The 18,651-nt window shown below is 37.8% G+C and overlaps 1 protein-coding gene across 1 annotated transcript in view; it reads right to left on the bottom strand.

Annotated features, from left to right (window-relative positions):
- LOC307058220 (guanine nucleotide-binding protein G(i) subunit alpha-1) overlaps positions 1–18,651 on the bottom strand; it is a gene marked incomplete at its 3' end in the record, with an annotated part of 88,369 nt that overhangs the window by 25,630 nt on the left and 44,088 nt on the right. The window contains exons 2-3 of the mRNA XM_079711657.1: positions 8,147–8,189; positions 7,911–8,052 (exon numbers count right to left, since the gene is read on the bottom strand). Of these exons, the coding sequence (XP_079567783.1) occupies positions 7,911–8,052; positions 8,147–8,189 (185 nt within the window). The remainder of the gene's footprint in view (positions 1–7,910; positions 8,053–8,146; positions 8,190–18,651) is intronic.

Genomic DNA, 18,651 nt, shown 5'->3' on the forward strand with positions numbered 1-18,651 from the left:
CAAGAGAAATGCATGCAAGCAAGTAACACTTGTACCATGTCCTTAATAAACCCCAACAAAACACAATTTCAAGTTGTTTTTAGCACCATTTACCTAATTCCAGTAAACAGTTATTCAATTTTCCAAATAATGACTTATATGAGAAATTTCTAAATTTGGTTATTTTTATTTTTAAGTGACATCAAACATACTTTTCTCCAACCATTTTAGAAAAGCGCTTTTCACTTAAGTGAGCTTTCAAATGAGCTTTCATTATGATCTATTTATTCAATTTCCATAAAATTTGTTGACAGAAAAGACTAATGCCCTCTGGTATGGGTCATAAGATCACGTTCTCTTCAAACTTTCCAGGAAAGAAGCCTGAAGAAAAGACCTGGGAAACTGTGGAAGCTCTATTTATAAACTGCGGCATTCAAAAATGTCTCCTCTTCACAAAATGTAAAGAAGTCTCTTTTCCTTAAAAAAGGAACTGGAATACTCATCTCCATGTCATTAGCAGGACATTCAGATGTCTGCAGATGAGCTTTAAGTAATAAATTTAAGCAGGAAGGTACTTTAGAAATTATTCTACCTAATTTTTTGTTTTGTTTAAAAAGAACCTGAGACATAGGGAGATTGTGCAATTTATTTAAAGTTCCACAGGTAATTAGTCACCCAATCCCACATATTAGTCAACAATTACTAAGCAGCCACTGCCTCAGTCAAGATAAATCTGACAACTGCAGAATGATGACAATAATCCTATCTTGTCATGGACTGAAGTCTTTTCAAGATTCATTTAAAATGTTACGTAAGAACATTTAAGAAAGGAAGACAAACGAGTGTACTAAAGCAGTATGACATAGTGTTGAAAAAGGGTAGGGATTACTAAAGGGCTACAGGTAAGTAAAGCAGTTTATAGGAACTCTTTTTGTAGTGTTAAAAAGAAATTTATTGGGCTTCCCTGGTGGCGCAGTGGTTGAGAATCAGCCTGCTGATGCAGGGGACACGGGTTCGTGACCCAGTCCGGGAAGATCCCACATGCCATGGAGCGGCTGGGCCCGTGAGCCATGGCCGCTGGGCCTGCGCGTCCGGAGCCTGTGCTCTGCAACGGGAGAGGCCACAGCAGTGAGAGGCCCACGTACCGTAAAACAAAAAAAACAAACAAACAAACAAAAAAAGAAATTTGCCAGGCAATTATTTGCAAGTAGCAAGGAAAAAAATCCTTGGATGTAGCCGAGTTAGTATGTTTTCAAATGACTAAGAACTAAATGAAAATAAGATGGCTTAAAGAATGTAAATTCTAGTTCATATAACTGCATGTTTGGGGAACTCAGAAAGGAGATATGAAATGCCATCCTGTCAAGAGACACATAATAGCCTCTTCTCACACAGTGATGATCAGGGAGCACCTGTTAGTGACAACACATTTTATTTGAAGCTGTCACCTATTTTGTGAGAATTATGGGGAAGAGAGGACTTTGAGGGACCATGATGGCTGTCTTCTGATATATCAGGAATCATCAAAGGTAAGAAAGAACTGACTTTGTGCTTAGGCACAGAGCAGAAAAAGAATTCTGAGGGCAAAAGATATCAGATTTCAGGTCAATAAGAACACTTTTTCACAACCAAAGCTATCCAAACAACACAAAAAAAGGAGGGAGAGTGAGAGACTGAAATTGTTAAGCAAAGGCTAGATGAGTGTTTCAATAGAAACATCAGAAAGCCCTTCTACAATAGAGGCTAAGTAATATGATAAAGGAGTGTCAAAAAAAATAGTGCACCTTTGAATTTTTGACCACAGGGATAATGTATTGATGTCATGATTGATACAGGTATAGAAATCCTTTGTTTCAATGGTTTAGGATAATTATTTCATTAATTACATTAGGCAACAATACCGAACACCACATACAATGAGAATTACTGACATATTTAATCTACCACATTTCTAGAGCATACAATCACTCCTATAAATTTAAGACAGCTATACTGCTTTCACCAAAGTTAGTGTATTGGTAAGGAAATCTTGAGAACTTTAGTGAAGTCACCTCTCCATGGCATCTGGTGGTAATCCCAGATGTTAAAGAATTGCTTTAAGAAATGTAAGAATGTAAGAAACAAATGTAAAACTTTTTTTCTCTAAAAATACAACTGTAACCAAAGTAAAAATGACTGAGGCAAGGAAAGAGGAAGTTGTTTTTCTTTTTTTCCCCGTAACACTGCTTAAGGGGGAAGGGGTGGGGGATAAAAGTAAAATCATCTAAATTAATTTTAACTAAATTGCAGACGGCAAAATTTTTGACTAAATTGCAGTGAGCATGAGCTTCATTATGTCAAGAAGAGAAATTATAATAAGTATGTTACACAAATATAACTTTAGTGTATATTTTTATGAATCTTACAACTATATAGCTTTAATTTTCAAATTAATAAAATAAACATTAAACTCTTTTTTGTGTGCACAATAGAACCTATTGTGAAAAGATAGACAAACATGTAATAAATAATACATGAACTGAGCAAAGTAGAAAAATACTGTGTTGGAGGCATATAATACATTTCAAATGAAGGTTAATATCACTTTGTCACATCACTGATTTGTCACAAATCAGTATTTCTCAGAATCAAAAACAACATAATATTATAACTTCTTCATCTTAGTTCTCAACGATAAACCAGACTACTACTATAAATAATTCAAACATTCATCTGGAAAAATGATAAGTAGAAATAACTAGAAACATTTTGAAAAAGAATACTGGGGACAGAGAGCTGAAATGATCAGATATTAAAAGTCTACAATATGTAGAACATCTAGTATTAATGCACATCAACAGGGGGAGAAAATCCCAAATGTGAACTTACATGACAAAGGTGGCAAGATAAATCAGTAGGAAAGAATACAATTATTAAAAAAACACTTGTGAATAATTAGATAGTCATATGAAGAGGAAAAAAATAATGCAGATCCTTATTCCATGCATACAACAAAGTTTCAGAGGGATTAAAGAACTAACATAGAAATGATGTTGAAATTCACTCCCCTAAAAAACTTTTAAAATAGCACAAATATTCAGTAAATCTTTGGTTGAGAGAAGATTTTCTAAATTTAAACACAATGGAAGAAATAATAGGGGAAGTTTTTAAAAATGACAACCTAAGATTAAAGGCAATAAGCCAAATGTGAGAGAACATTTGCATTAGTGGACAAAGGGTTAATATACAAGTACATACAAACAAACAAATACATAATCAAAACACCAAGACTCCAATCCGTAGATGAATAAAGGATAAAATAAGCCACTAACATAGAGAAATAAAAAGTCAATAAAGAAATGGAAAACTGCATAGTTATATTAAAAAACTGAAAATGCAAGTTAAATGTAAATAAGACTTACTAATAAATTAGCCAATATTTTAAACATGTCAGACTCCAAATGTTGGCTACCCAGAGTGCTAAGGAAAGTAAATTGCTGCTAGGAAAGTAAATTGACACAGCCTTTCTCAAAAGCAATCTGGCAAGTCTGGCAGAGACATAATATAACTAATATAACTAAATAATGAAACTAATTTTAAAATTAGAGGAAGAGAAAAGTGGCCATTATGCAGGAGCATGCTGAGGTTTGGGGGAGAAAGGGAGCTTAAGTCAATTCTAGGCAAGGTTTTCTGTTCCTTACAGCCCAGCTTATTCCAAGGAAGTGCTTCTCAAGCTTTCTGGGATGAAAGATCAGTCTTGTGTTTTATTTGTTTCATTTTCTTTTGTTTCCAATCTTTCAAAACTAATACTATTGGAAAAATAACATTTAAATGACGTAAAATATAAATACATTTTTGTAAACTATCAGAGTTAACATATAAGTTACTGTCAATTGATGTAAAAGTTGGTCTAATCGCTTCCTTTACTTCTGTACTCACCTGTGCACATGGCTGTGTGCAGGCACTGTCCATGGACCACACTCTAAGCAGCACAACTCTAAGTGATGCAGTGACATGTTGATAGGCCCCTGTTCAACACTTCCCTAACTGTACATTATTAAAAACAAAATAATTTATCAATAAACTGTCATCTACAGATTGACTACATGCATTATGAGAGTTTTGAAAGGATATTAGGCACAAATTCTGATTGCTCTATGCCAGCCTTGAAAACAGTTTTGTTTCCTCTCATTTTAAATAACTAATGTGTAATCTGCTTTGCATATCTGGTAGCTGCCAAATACGAAGCAAACCACAGCAAATTGTCACTGTCTCTTAAAATTTTACATCTTTTAGTCAATTCTCACCCAGTTAACCTACATATTAAAATGTAATTCCAATCAAGATACCGACAGGCTTTTTTTGTTTGTTTCAAAAGGGATGTGAGGAATTCAGTTGATTCCCAAGTTTATTGGGAAGAGAAATGCATTATAGCCTTTATATTTTGGTTAAAAAAGAACAATGGGATGGGTGCACTTACCCTACCAGATACCAATATCCTATGAAGCAAGAGAAACTAAAATAATGTGACTCTGACAATAATAATAGTAGTATAATCATTATAAATAACAACAGCAATAACAAACATTTACTGGGCATCGATTATGAGCAAGGCATGTAGTAAAGGCTTGTCATTATTTCTCAGAACCCTGTAAGGTAGATGTTATTATTATTTCCATCTTATTATGAAAATAAGTGACTAAGCCAGGGAAGAAAAGAATATATCAATTAAAAAAAATGGAGCTCAGAAAAACACTCAATTTAATGCTAAGGGTAGCATTTTCAAGTCACTCAGGAATGGAGTATTAATACATGGTTGTAGGCAAGAGCTGATCAGATTATAAAATATACTTAGATTCCACCTAGAAAAAGGAAGATAATTTTTAAAAAATAATTGTAAGCTAAAGAATGTCTGACAAGGCACAAAACACAGAAGTCACAACTGATTGAAGAAAATTTAAAGTTCTGTAACAAGAAAAATACTGTTTCAAAAAAGTAAAAGAAATATGCTGAATAAAAACATTTGTAAAACATAAAGAAGTAATATCCCTAATATTCAAAGAGATTCAGTGTGAAAAGGGTAAGGAATTTAACAGAACTGAGTAAAGAATACTAAGAGGAGTCCACAGAAGAGATACAAAAAGACAAGATTCTCAACCTCACTACAAATCAGGAAAATAAAAACTAAAAAAGAAAGATTTTTTCACTAAGATATTAAAAAATTAAAATGTTAATGTATCTAAGTTAATGACACTCTGGGAAAGTTGACACTGATGCACGGTTGCTAGAAAAGATTATTCACTTCGTGTTTTTTCTGAAAACAGAAAAAACTATGGTACCTATCAAACTCAAATATGTGGTTATCCTTCAACTTAAAAGGCTAATACTTCCAGGAATTGATACTGTAGAAAAAGAAATATATTCAGCCTTTATCTATACTGTTTCTTCTTTCTAGAATGCTTTTTCCTTGTTTTTGTCTAGAAAACTCTTAACACATGTTCCAATACCAAGCTCAAAGTCCCTCCTCCTGTCTAAGCCATGTTTAATTCATCTTTGTATTCCTTAGCACAATTTCAATAGCCTCATAGTATTTTAAAATTTGCAGACTTCCCTGGTGGCACAGTGGTTAAGAACCTGCCTGCCGATGCAGAGGACACGGGTTCAATCCCTGGTCTGGGAAGATCCCACATGCTGAGGAGCAACTAAGCCCGTGTGCCACAACTACTGAGCCTGAGCTCTAGAGCTCGCATGCCACAACTACTGAGCCCATGCGCCACAACTACTGAAGCCTGTACACCTAGAGCCCGTGCTCCACAAGAGAAGCCACCACAATGAGAAGCCTGCTCACCACAACAAAGAGTAGCCCCCACTTGCCGCAACTAGAGAAAGCCCGCAAGCAGCAACAAAGACCCAACACAGCCACCAATAAATAAATAAATAAATTTATTTAAAAATAAATAGAAAAATAAGATTTGCGTAGAGGCAAGGCAACAAAGACACAGAGTAGACCAATCAGAACCAATGAGAGAGACTGAAGATGTTTATGTGAAAGAGTAACAATGGCAAAGGTAACAGAAGTAACAGTCGGAAGGTAGGAAGAAAACAAGGGACCAGGGGACAGCTAGAGAGAGCCTAAAAAGAGTGGGTGAAACTAGCACCAGTGAAACAAAAATGAGCAGCGCAGGCCCCCATGTAGATTCCAAAGCATCAGAAAACCAGTTTTAAAAAAAAGCTTGTGGTGAGAGAGCAGTTATTTCCAGTCAGTCCTGAAACAGCCCCAATCTGCCCCAAAAAGGACAGAAAATGACAGTATTTCTTGAGAGAAAAATATGAAAATAAAAAGACCTCATAAAAAGCAGCTTGCATCGACCCATCATTACCTTGTACAATGGAGGCTACAAAAACCTCTCTAATAATCACATGTAAGATCTGAACACAGAATACTGTACACATGAATTGGAATTAGAGTACAATTTATTCAATTCTTTATCATAGGGTAGCTCTCTTTTCTGTAAGACTAAGAGCTCAAAAGAAAATTGCTGAATGAATAAAAGATAAATGAATAAGTTGAATGCATAGTATTGATAAGGCAAAAATTGTCTGGATATGATCAAATCTTATTTCAGATAAGATAATTTAGAAGAATGTTATGAATTATTATTAAAAATGATCTTGAAATCTATTTGAAAAATTTAATTCATTACACTAAGCTTTTTAATCTTTGTTTAAAAGGAAAAGCTTAGTAAATTAATATGGCCTAGCAACTTATAAAGAAATATTAGATTAACTTCTTATAAAAAATAAACCAGATTTGCTTTACAGATTTCTCCAATGTATGTTCTCTAATGTTGCTTTCATTCATTTTTTTTTCCCTGTTAAGCACAAATTGAGACTCTATATAAAAATAAAAACCTAGCAGAGATTAAGAAGACAAAAAGTTACGGTCTCTATGCAAAAAATCTTCACAGTATTATCAGGGAGATAGCACACACATATTGAACACATAAAAATAAAAGGGAACTATAAAAAGGGGTAACAGTAGTAGTAGTAATAATAAATCTACTTTGTACAAAAATATTAAAAATTAATCTAGAGATTCAGTTAAAGGTTTCTGGGAAGGTCAAGTTTCACATCAGTTATTAAAAAAAGAATCAGTGAAGAATAAACCATAATAAAATAATAATAAAACTGGAAATAAACAGATTAAGCAAGCAAACTGGGACTGGGGGAAAAGGAGAAAAAGAAAATACCCTATGGACTGGCTGGGGCTACTTCCAATCAAACTGAAAATAGGTTACACATTGGGCCAAACAAGGAAGCACAGGCACACTGCATTGGTTACCACCGTATGGCCATCTTTCCTTCATGTAATGTCCTGGGTTCCAGTTTCTTTACTGATAAAACAAAGAGGTGAAACTAGCTTGTCTCCTAAGGTCCTAGCTGTGAAATTCTGAAAGATGTTTTCTAATAGCCAGTATTTTCTGATTCCAAAGATTAGCAAACTTGTACAGTGTTTTCATTATCTGAGACTAGACTGCTTTTTAGGCTGGGCATGAACGCAAATAATTAGATCATTTCAGCACTCCAAATCATAAAAACAAATTCTGAAGAATGCCAGTGTAGGCAGTATACTAAACTCAGTAGTAACTACTAAAAACTGCTATGGAGATACAGAGGTGCCCAATATGCCATGTTACATAGAAAACACTGCAATGGATATTGAGTGGTCCCAGTCATCTTATGGATAAGGAAAGTATTCCAGCTCTAAAGGGAAGATTATGCAAACCTGTGTATTCTTACTTCACTCACTTCTAAAGCTTCTGACCTACTTCACTCACTACCATCCTTCTGGTCCTGAGACAGTTGATAAATCTATGTTATACAATATGGTGTTAATCATGCAAGTTGTTTTTTTACTCATTGGGTCTGCTCCAAGGACTTTAGTAACTTACAGCCCGGGCCGCGTCACCGAAGTCTATCTTCAACCTTCCCATGGCCCTAATGATAGCGATAATTGACTGGATGGTGTTACTGTAGACCACTGCTTTGTACTGTTTACATTCCTCTTCTGAATAACCAGCTTCGTGGATAATTCTAACGAGACAAAAAGAGAAAAGGTAACTCTTACTTCCTTTGATGGAACAGTACACTTAAACATAAAAAAATTTAATGTTTTAAATCTACTTACTTCATTTGCTTCACAATTGTACTTTTCCCAGATTCACCAGCACCTAAAAAAAGGGAAATAAATGAGGGATTTCTAATTTTATCACTTATGTATATCCAACTCCCAACACACACTCTCTCTGTCTCTTACAGTTAATTTTTTTTTTTTTTTTTTTGTGCCACGCGGGCCTCTCCCATTGTGGAGCACAGGCTCTGGACGCACAGGCTCAGCGGCCATGGCCCACGGGCCCAGCCGCTCCACGGCATGTGGGATCCTCCGGGACCAGGGCACGAACCCGCGTCCCCTGCATCGGCAGGCGGACTCCCAACCACTGCGCCACCAGGGAAGCCCTCTTACAGTTAATTAAAAAAAATTTTTATTGGAGTATACTTGATTTACACTGTTGTGTTAGTTTCTGCTGTACAGCAAAGTGAATCAGTTATACATATACATACATCCACTCTTTTTTAGATTCTTTTCCCATATAGGTCATTACAGAGTACTGAGTAGAGTTCCCTGTGCTATACAGCAGGCCCTTATTTATTTTATATATAGTAGTATGTATATATCAATCCCAATCTCCCAATCTACCCCCCACTTCCCCCAAGTTTGTTTTTTACATCTGTGATTGAATTTTTTTATATCAAAATGATCTTTATTGGTTTCCAAACATACAGAAAATGTCTTAAAAATAAGTCCCATCTGTTTATTACATCATAATTCTTAAACTCAGCTAAAAAAAATGCTTTCATCGATGTTTTTATGTATTCCCTGAAGTATTAAAAAAAATTCTTTCTTCTGTAGCTTACACTGAAGCAGTATAAATACATCTTACTCAAGATTTTGCTCCCCACTGGAAGATGTTTATCTGTCTGGCCAATTATCATAATTTCAACCTTTGCCTCATGTGAAGTGGACAGCCCAGCGGTGCCAAGAAACCACGAAAATTATTTTTAAATAATACGTTATAGTAAAATAGCTATCTCACACATTATATAGTCAACCACCATTACTGAACGAGTGACACACAGCCGGCGTGCTTTGCTAACACTGGGGATGCAGTGGTATGGCAGAAATGTCTCCCCCTGTGTTTTTCTTTATTCCCTGTCATAAACCCATTCTCAAAACTCTCCTTCACTCTCTACATATTCATGACCTCCTCACAATTTGAGTCTCTAGAACTACGCCATCACAACACGAAAATATCACTAACAAAATGGCCCTTTATAAAATTAGAGCCCTCTAGATACTGTGAACATCTGAGCACAGGACACAAAACAAGGAAGATGTGACAAGTCTATTGTTTGGCTTCATACCATCTTTGACCAGCGCTACAGATCATGGAGCTGTTATTACTGTCTGAGACAGGGCTCAGGATTTTCATTATCTAGGCCTCATAGTCCCATTTTTCCAGAGCCACTGCTACGTGCTCTATGCTCCAGTGTCACTGAACTTACAGTACTGACAACACCTACTGCTGATGACGCCACCAATCTTCAAACATACTGTTCCTCCTGCCCAACTGTAATTCGCTCTGCTTCCTAGAGCTACACTGGTGATGCTGTATCAACCACCAAACCTACCCCCTTCCTCAGCCTTTCCTGACCCACTCCCGCTGTGATCCCTGTTGCCTATCCCTTTGAACATTTTCTCCTTGAATGCTCAGCAGCTAACTTGTGCTAGACACACAATCAACCAGAAATGTACCTGAATGTATTCAAGCTATCTGTGACGGATCAGTTAGATGGCAAGCTTCTGGGCCTCACTGCCTTCTCCCCCGCCCCCTCCAGCTACACACATCCAAATCATCAGAGGCATCTGAGAATAAGTCATAGTTAAATGGCCTATTTGAAAACCTGGGGGGAAAGCTGCTTATATTTTACTTGTGATTTGATATTTAAGAAAGTTTCCCAAGATAGCTGCATATTAAGTAGAAAAGCAGGCGCTGAATAAACAATGAGGGCATTATTCATCTACAGACAGCCTTTGAATCTTGGCAGGGCATCTGCCAATACAAACAACTCCAAGATAAACAACCCATTATATATTAATCAACAAGCCATATACTTGGCTCTATGAAAAGCACAATTGTGGGCATTATGGCTCACACATTTCTGTAATTCAAGAGAAGCCCACCCAAGTAACACACCCTCGGCAGTTTCCAGCAGGGCTATCTTCAAGGGGGCCCTCTGTGCTTCTAGGGCACGGCAAGTTGACTCAGCAGCAGCCGTGTTTTGCTGATAGGACATTTTAGATCCCAACATCCGTTCACGGGGTGGTGATTCCACATGCACAGTGAGCTTCGATGAACAGCCAGCCACCCATGGCCCATTCTGTTAGTGAAACAGCTCAGAGGTTCAGAGAAAGGCTCACATGATACAAGCTCGTGAGGTCTGAGAGCCATACAAGGGGAAAATCGGAAATAGTAAAGAATAAGATGGTTACCAGCTGAACTCTGTGTATGCAGATGAGAATTTTTAAATCTTAATGAGAAAAAGGCAAGTTTTCCTAATGTTAGACATTACCTTTAAATTCTAACTCACTTCCTATCTCATACAATAGTTGGTGACATGAGACATTGAGCTTACGCCACAGTGAGCATCTAGTCAATGGCTTGCGGTCCCCAAAAATCCTGAAATATGTTTACTATTAAAGAGTGGAGATGGCAGTGTTCTTGGCTGGATTTCTACCTAATTTCTTTGCTAGTTAGACAAGGTACTCTCTGTGGACCAGATTTCCTAAAGACAGAAATACTGGGGAAAAAACTTTCATAATTTAGCAGTTTATATAATTACTTTTCAATTCTTACTTCCATGCAGAGACTCCTAATAGGAAAATTAGAAATGCTGCACGGTTATGGTTCCAGCCTTCTAAACACTGGTATTCTTTCCACACAGCGTACAGGAAGGAGTTAAAGGTTGTCCTCCAGAAATCTCAGTCAGCACAGTTCTGTCTGAGAGACTGACAGGAAGCAATAGTGTAAAAAAAAACCCAAACCAAAACAAACAAACAAAAAACCCCTCAGAGGTAGTGGAGGCAGGAGAAAGGAGAAAAGGGTCAAGTTTCCTAGCAGTGTTCGGCTAGGCAGCTATTGCTTTTCAGTTCAATCCATAGGCAAGACCAAAAGAGCGAGAGTACCCTTCTTTCAAGAAGAAACAAGGAACATGTAACACGTATCAGTCAGGAAAGATCAAAGCGTGGGACCGCTGCGGTCACAAAGCTGAGACGGTCAAGGTGACTAGGTGGCCTGTAAAGTAACTGTTGACAAGCTGGTCGCTGTGAAATGAACGAGACTTTAGGGTAGTGGGAAGGGACGATGTAGCTCCCCAGGGCAAGAATGTGTGCAGGGTCGCCACAGCGGGCCAGGAACCATAAAGCCACTGAGCAGGATCCCCCAGACCTCTCTTTAAGGAGGAAGTGGCGGATGGAAGACTGCATATCTGAGAGTAAATACTGAGCCCGGCGGGTGTGTGAGATGGAGCTGGGCACCTGATAATGCACCACACAGATAATGGGAGGGCAAAGGAGCGTCACCACAGTAACACGGACAGGGACTCACCTGCGGCTCCGGGCTACACGCACAGGGCCGCTCACTCACAGGGCTCGGAAAAGCAAAACATATCAAGTGAGGACAAGGAGAAGGACGAGGGAGGGGAAAGACTAAAAACAAAGCAAGGTCTAAGTAAAGTAACCCCTTGGCTAGATTACAAGCCCTTGAACAGTTATGTAAGTTACCATTATAAAAATGATCATCAAATAGTGCTCACCCCTGATCTTTGGTGAGCGGCAGTCTAGAGAAATTTGGAATTTTAACGGTGGCGAGGTTTAAAAGAAAAAAGAAAACACCTCTGACCTCAGAAAACACATACTCGGCCCCCCCCCCAAGAATATTCTTTATCCAACTTTGCTTGGGTTCACATTTATATCATTTATTTCCTGGTTTCAGCTGCCTAACATCAAGGCTGTTCAGCATTAAAATGGTGATTTAGTCAAAGTCATCTTACGCTGGATTCCTGACACCACTACTCCACTTTTAAAAACTCCCAACTTTTACGTACAATTAAACCATTTTTACGTTCAATAAGACTAAATTACAGTTCAGTTTAAACTGGAATAAAACCAAATTTACAAGTGCGTTTAAAGTCGCTTCTGTTTATCATAATGCTACTGTAAGATTAGTAAGATCAAGGTCCTTATTTTTAAGATAGAAGTAAATAAAGAGGATGCAAGGGCAAATACTAATTAAAAATAAGAGGCTTAATTATCCCCCTTGAAAGTAAAGGAAAATTTCCCTCCCTTTTTCTTAGGACATTTACTTTAGAAAATTTTTAAACGTAAGTGCTTTCTCCTCTCTTTGAAATGTATATACTGTTGACCCTCGAACAACCTCGGTTTGAACTGCATGGGTCCACATATAGGTGGATTTTTTTTTCCCAATAAATTCATACAGCACTACGCAGTCTGAGGTTAGCTGAATCTGTGGCAGGTCCTGGAACCAATTCCCTGCAGATACCAAGGGACAACTGTATACCCTTTTGAAAACTAAATAGGCCTTTTTTTGTCAGCTTTATGATCAAGAATGTCTTTCTCAAGGACCTGAGAACCATCTTTTTGAAAGGTAAACATCACAGGAGATAGCACCCCTATCTTCCAGTTTCTGCAGGTAGGTAGGAGTCTAACTTGGGTGGGTGTCTTGCTCCAAGTTGCAAAACTACCTCTTGTCATAGGATAAGTTTGTTTCTCTTCTGGATAAGGTCAATTAGCTAAAAGATGGTTACCTCAATTACCAGGTAAAGTTAGGATGAACTGTGTGTGACATAAGGTGTTGTAAAGCCTCTCATTTAGGGACTAGTTGTCATTTATCTCGAAAACATGTACGTAACTGGTTGAATCAGCTTGGCTATGTTAAGTGGGTGACATACCTTTCTGTCTTGCAGTCTCTTAATGGACTGCTTGTGATGCAATCCATTCAATAAAAAAATGTTTTCTTTCTCCACTACCTTTGTGAAGATGATTTCTGGGTTGGGAGAAGACATTGTTTTTAATTATAATTCCCCAACATGGGTAACAGTCTAGAAATCTTTATTATTTAGCCGTGAGAAGCTCTGGACTTACATTTATATAAATATATACGTATTTATAGGCTATATCTGACATTCTGGGATATAAAAATAATGACTGTAAACAGCAGAATCTAGGTTCCCCCAAATGATCCCCTTTCTCCAAATATTAACTCCCCATAAAATTACTCCCCGAGCCATTCATGTCTGAGATAGGGCTCACACTATTACACTGCACAACGATGTTTACACACACAAGACTACTCTAGCATCCAGGTAGGACAAAAGAAAGGAGAACTGTGGGCAACACAGGAAGCTTTTCCCTGGCAGCCTAGTCAAAGAGACCACAGAAGTAACTAATTGAACTGAGAGATCAATGTTTCTACGAGTCGAGTCTCAAGGCTCACACGGTGAGGGTAAGGAAGAATAGAGGGCTGGGGGGCACAAGTATACTCCTCGGGGTCTACAAGTTTGCTGCAAGAAATTTTAATTCAGTGTTTTTATTTGTATAACAAGAATAATTTAAGAAATGCTGAGTCATCTGAATGCCTCTATCTAACTGAATTTCAGGATCTATACTGGAGTTTGTGTTTATAGGTCCTGAGATACTCAAGCAAGTGCCAAACATTGTACCTTGCTTGAGAATCTATCCATCCATCACTCTATCTGGTTTGGCTGTCAATCACTAGACCCCCTATCCAAAGAAAGGGCCATGTGTTTCCAGCAGGCCAATCCGAGTTGTGTTGGAGAGTAAAATTCCCTATGCTTATACATCTTATACAAGCCATCAAACAGAACATTTTACAAATTAAGATATGTAAACATATTTATATATAATATACACAAAATATACTAAAAACTAAATAATCACTTTGAATACACTGATGTTTTTTTTTTTTTTTTTCTCCAAGAAAGGAATGAGATCTAGGTGCCAGAGATTTATTTTCCCTGGCCTTTTATGTGAAAATTATCAAGAAAAAAAATCACAGCACTCAAAGCATAATGTGAAATCTGGCCCACAGAAGTCATTTTCCATGATCACATCATGGAAAACACCATTAAAGGATGGGGCCAAAACAGAGGGAGGCAGCACTGAGAGAGAGAAAACTAGGATAAGAGAAGCCAGACAGCAACCCTTGAGCCTTTAGATATAGTCATATTTAGGGAGTCATATTACAATTGACCATCCAGAGTGAAACACTGTTGAGAGTTAAAGGGGGCACAAGCATAAACTAGGACTGACCTGGGAAAAGGAGAAAATATATCACTCTAGTCAGAACTGAAGACAATTTCAAGTTGATTTCCAAGCTATGAGTCAGTTATGAGTTTGCTTTCTGTCACATGAACCCGAAAAGAGTTTTGGACTAACCCTGTGCCAAACAGTATTACTTTAATTATCCTTAGCTAATGAAGGAAAAACAAAGGAGGTCAATGATGCATTTGCAGCAAGTAAAGGTCAAATGATAATTACTGCATGCTTTACAAAAGAAAGTTACAGAAGTTCAGACAGAGAAAAGATGTGGGAAGATCAGTCATTATATAGCCCACTGTAGAAGAGGGATGCCTTCCTTAATCCAAGAGTCATACTGTAAGTACTATTTACTGTGACTTATATTGGGTTGGCCAAAAAGTTCGTTCGGGTTTTTCTGCAACGTTACAGAAAAACCCGAACGAACTTTTTGGCCAACCCAGCCATCATTATTTGTCTTACTAAATTCATATTGACTTTACTTTTTAAATGTTCATATACATTATGTTATAAAACTGTTTGTTTTTATAGTTCATAGAAGACCTATAAAGCATAAGGAACTTTGTTCCCAATGACAGTTACACACATGTGTGAAAATAATTTAGAACTATACAGGGGGGAAAGGTTTTCCTTTATCAGGGGGCCATACACTGCACCGTCTAAAACTCAAGTCTAACTGCTCTCGTGTTTTTGCTCAGCTGTTTACTATTAAGGACCAGTAAATAATTAACATATACAAACTCTCAACTTTTCCTATGTTGCCCTACAATTCTCCATGCGTCTCTGACACATTTCTGAACATATGTGAGCAGAGGCACCGACTGCCTTTATTCTCAACCATCTTTTCAAGGATGTTTATATAGAGAATAGTCTTAGAAGACAAGAGATAATGCTTCCCTCTGGAACAGACAAGCAGGTCTGTTTGTTGTCGAGCATAATAAAGATAACACGCTCTGGGACAAAGATCAGGTGGGCTTCCTGCACGTTATGAAAAAAAGACTGGGGATCCCTAACTTAAGGGCTCCTCGACTGCAACACAACCCATTGCTTGTGCAGCCATGGCTCTCTTCGTGTTGCCCTTAGGGAACTGGGGCTGGGTAAGTCGCCATAAAGGCTGATACTCTGACAACTGCAATTGCTGTAATAAAGTCATTTTTGTCTCTGAACCAGGACTCTCATGTCTTCCGCCAGCAACCATGAAACTGGGGTGGGAATTCTCCAGCAGTCCAGTGGTTAGGACCGCATGCTCTCACTGCCATGGGCCCGGGTTCAATCCCTGGTTGGGGAACTAAGATCCTGCGAGCCGCGTGGCGTACGCCCCTTCCCCACCCCCCACCCCCCCAAAAAAAAAGAAAAAAGAAACTGGGGTAAGCTAACTTGTTAGCTTGTAAGCAGGGTAAAGTCTCAGGTACTGAATAATTCTTGACATGCTCTTCTGCTTAATTTTTAATTAATTCCCAAATTTCTGACAACTAAGGACGCTTCCAGCCATGATCTCTACACCTGTACTACTTATCTTTCCTCAAATGGCAGCTTAATCAGGTTTGTCCAATAAACCCAAAGAAACAGCTAGAACAGTGGTTCTCAAAGCATGATCTAAGGACCAGTAGTATCAGCAACACTTAAGAAATGTACATTCTCAGGTCCCACCCAGAACTTCCTCACTCAAACTCGGGGAGTGGGGCCCAGCAGTCTGTGTTACAACAATCCCTCCAAGGGATTCTGAGAAAAGGGAGGTAGAAGAAAGGTCTCCTCCTTTTTTCTTGATTGCAATCAGAATTATTATAGTGATTAAGTTGCTGACAAGCTGTAACAAACCATTATTTTTATGAAATATTTATATTTCCCTCCTCCCCCTGAAAGTGAGACAAGTAATATTGTTTTAAATTTCTGCAAATAGCTTATTAAAAGACAGCTTAATTCTCCTATCTATGTCTGCATTTAATATGATACAATGTATTACTTTGGTTGAATGAAGAAAATCCACTTCCACATAATAATGTAGTTAGAAAATGAAAGAGCATTTTAATAGCATTTGCAGATAATTGTGGATAGTCTTCTTTGATTCTATACTGAACTTTGAAAAGGGTAGCTTAAAGTTTGGTTATAATGCATTTCTGTGAACTTTTCATACTTTGGTAGCTTAAAATCCATTGGTCTATCTTGTACTTGGAATGGATCTCTTACCCATGTCTGATTTGGAAATTACTTCACTGACTTATGGAGAACTGAATGTTGACATAATTTCAATGTAAAAAAAAAGAGCATTTATTTTTAAATTGCCATTTTAATATTATACATAATTTCACCAGAAAAAGCTTTAGGTCATAAAATGATATCAAGCTCCCAGTGGTAGGGACATGGTTTTTAAATTTCTTTTTTCTTTTTTTTGGCTTGAAAGCTCAAATTTTATTATTGGCAACAAATACTGTTTGCTGTTTTCCTTGAAGTGACAACTGACTAACTGCCAAATCCCCAAGTCAGATTAACCATATTTTTCTATCAGTCTTTCTTTCAAGTGAAAATGGAATGGTTTTCCAGGAAAAGAGCAACTAGTTCAATTCACAACTCAATCAATCACACAGCTGCTCTTCCTCAAAACAACCAACGTGCTCTGGCACATGCAAAAGTAGTTTGGGAGTACTGCGCATTTGGTCACAAAGAATATTAAAGACATATGTACTTAATGGTCAAGATTTAATAAAAATAATCATGCTTATGACTTCAGCATTTTTTAAATCACAAGTGCTTAGTAGTGAAGAATACAATGACTACTGGTACAATCTCATGCTACTGACATGATTCAGGAGTTTGACCATTATTACTTTGGTACCATTAGAGCAAACAACACAATAGAAAAGGCAAACAACATCTTAGTATTACTATGAAAATGGTCTCAGGGCCCCCAGAATCCACAGATCCCTCCTAAAACCAGATTTAACGTCTTTCTCACCCACTGGACTATGAGCTATGAGGGAAGAGAGCCCCTGGTTTCTGTCACCATGATATCCCCAAATCTAACTCCTATGGCAGGAGCACAAGACACTTATTCACGAGCTGGATGACAGGAAGAGAGGGAGGAGAGCGGGAGGGGAGGGGAATATACAACATGAAGAAAGTCTAAGAAAATGTAACTGAATATTTACATGAATTGTGGAAAGGGAGAATTCTGTTAGAAGACCAGAAGAAACAAAGAAGTGGGTGGAAGCTTGTGACTGCCCCTTAAAAACAGGTTCTCACACACACACACACAAAACAAACAAACCCAACAACAACAAGAACAAAAACAAAACACAGGTTCTCTCCTTCTTCTATTGTAATAAGAGTAGTGGCTTGGAACACGGCAGCTAGAGACTACATTGCTTACCTTGCCTTGCTGCTAGGTGTAGCCACTTCACCCCATTTCTCACCAAATCATGATGTGTGTAAAAGGAAAATGCAGCCTTGGACTCTCTCTCTCCTGTTCCTATGTATGAGCCAGAAAATAGGTGTCCCTGTGGTCTTGTTCCAACCATGTGAATTAAGACAATGTCCAGGGACGGTAGGGCAATGAGAAGGCAGGAACTCAGGTCCCTGAATGGTCATGTGAGGCACAGCACCCCAGCTCTAGTTCACCTTAGATCCGTTACACAAGAGAAATAAACACCTGTCTTCTTGAGGCCACGATCAGGTTAGGTGTCTCTGATACAGAGCTGGGCCTTCATGCTGACAATTTTTTTAAAAGTGGTCTAGATTTAAATAGACAAGCAAATATAAAACAAACTAAAAAGTCCCCAAACCTACGAATGTTTTAAAAAATTACCATAAGTAAAGTAGAAAGGCAAACTACAGAATAGGGAAAACTATCAGTAATTAGTGAGTATCAAAATGTAGATTTCTTTTTTTTTTCCAGTGCACAGCAAAGTGATTCACTTATGTCTGTGTGTATGCTTTCTCAGATTCTTTTCCATCATAGGTTATTACAAGATATTGAATATAGTTCCCTGTGCTATACAATAGGCCCTTGTTTATTTTATATATAGTCATGTGCATATCTTAACCCCAAACTCCTAATTTATCTTCTCCCCTCCCCCACTATCCCCTTTGGTAACCATCGTGTGTTTTCTATGTCTGTGGGTCTATTTCTGTTTTGTAAATAAGTTCATTTATATCGCTTTTTAGATTATGTATGTGATAACATATGATACCTGTCTTTATCTGATTTCACTTAACATGAT

Source organism: Hyperoodon ampullatus, assembly GCF_949752795.1.
Source record: "Hyperoodon ampullatus genome assembly, chromosome: 9".
In the NCBI taxonomy this organism is placed as follows: domain Eukaryota; kingdom Metazoa; phylum Chordata; class Mammalia; order Artiodactyla; family Ziphiidae; genus Hyperoodon; species Hyperoodon ampullatus.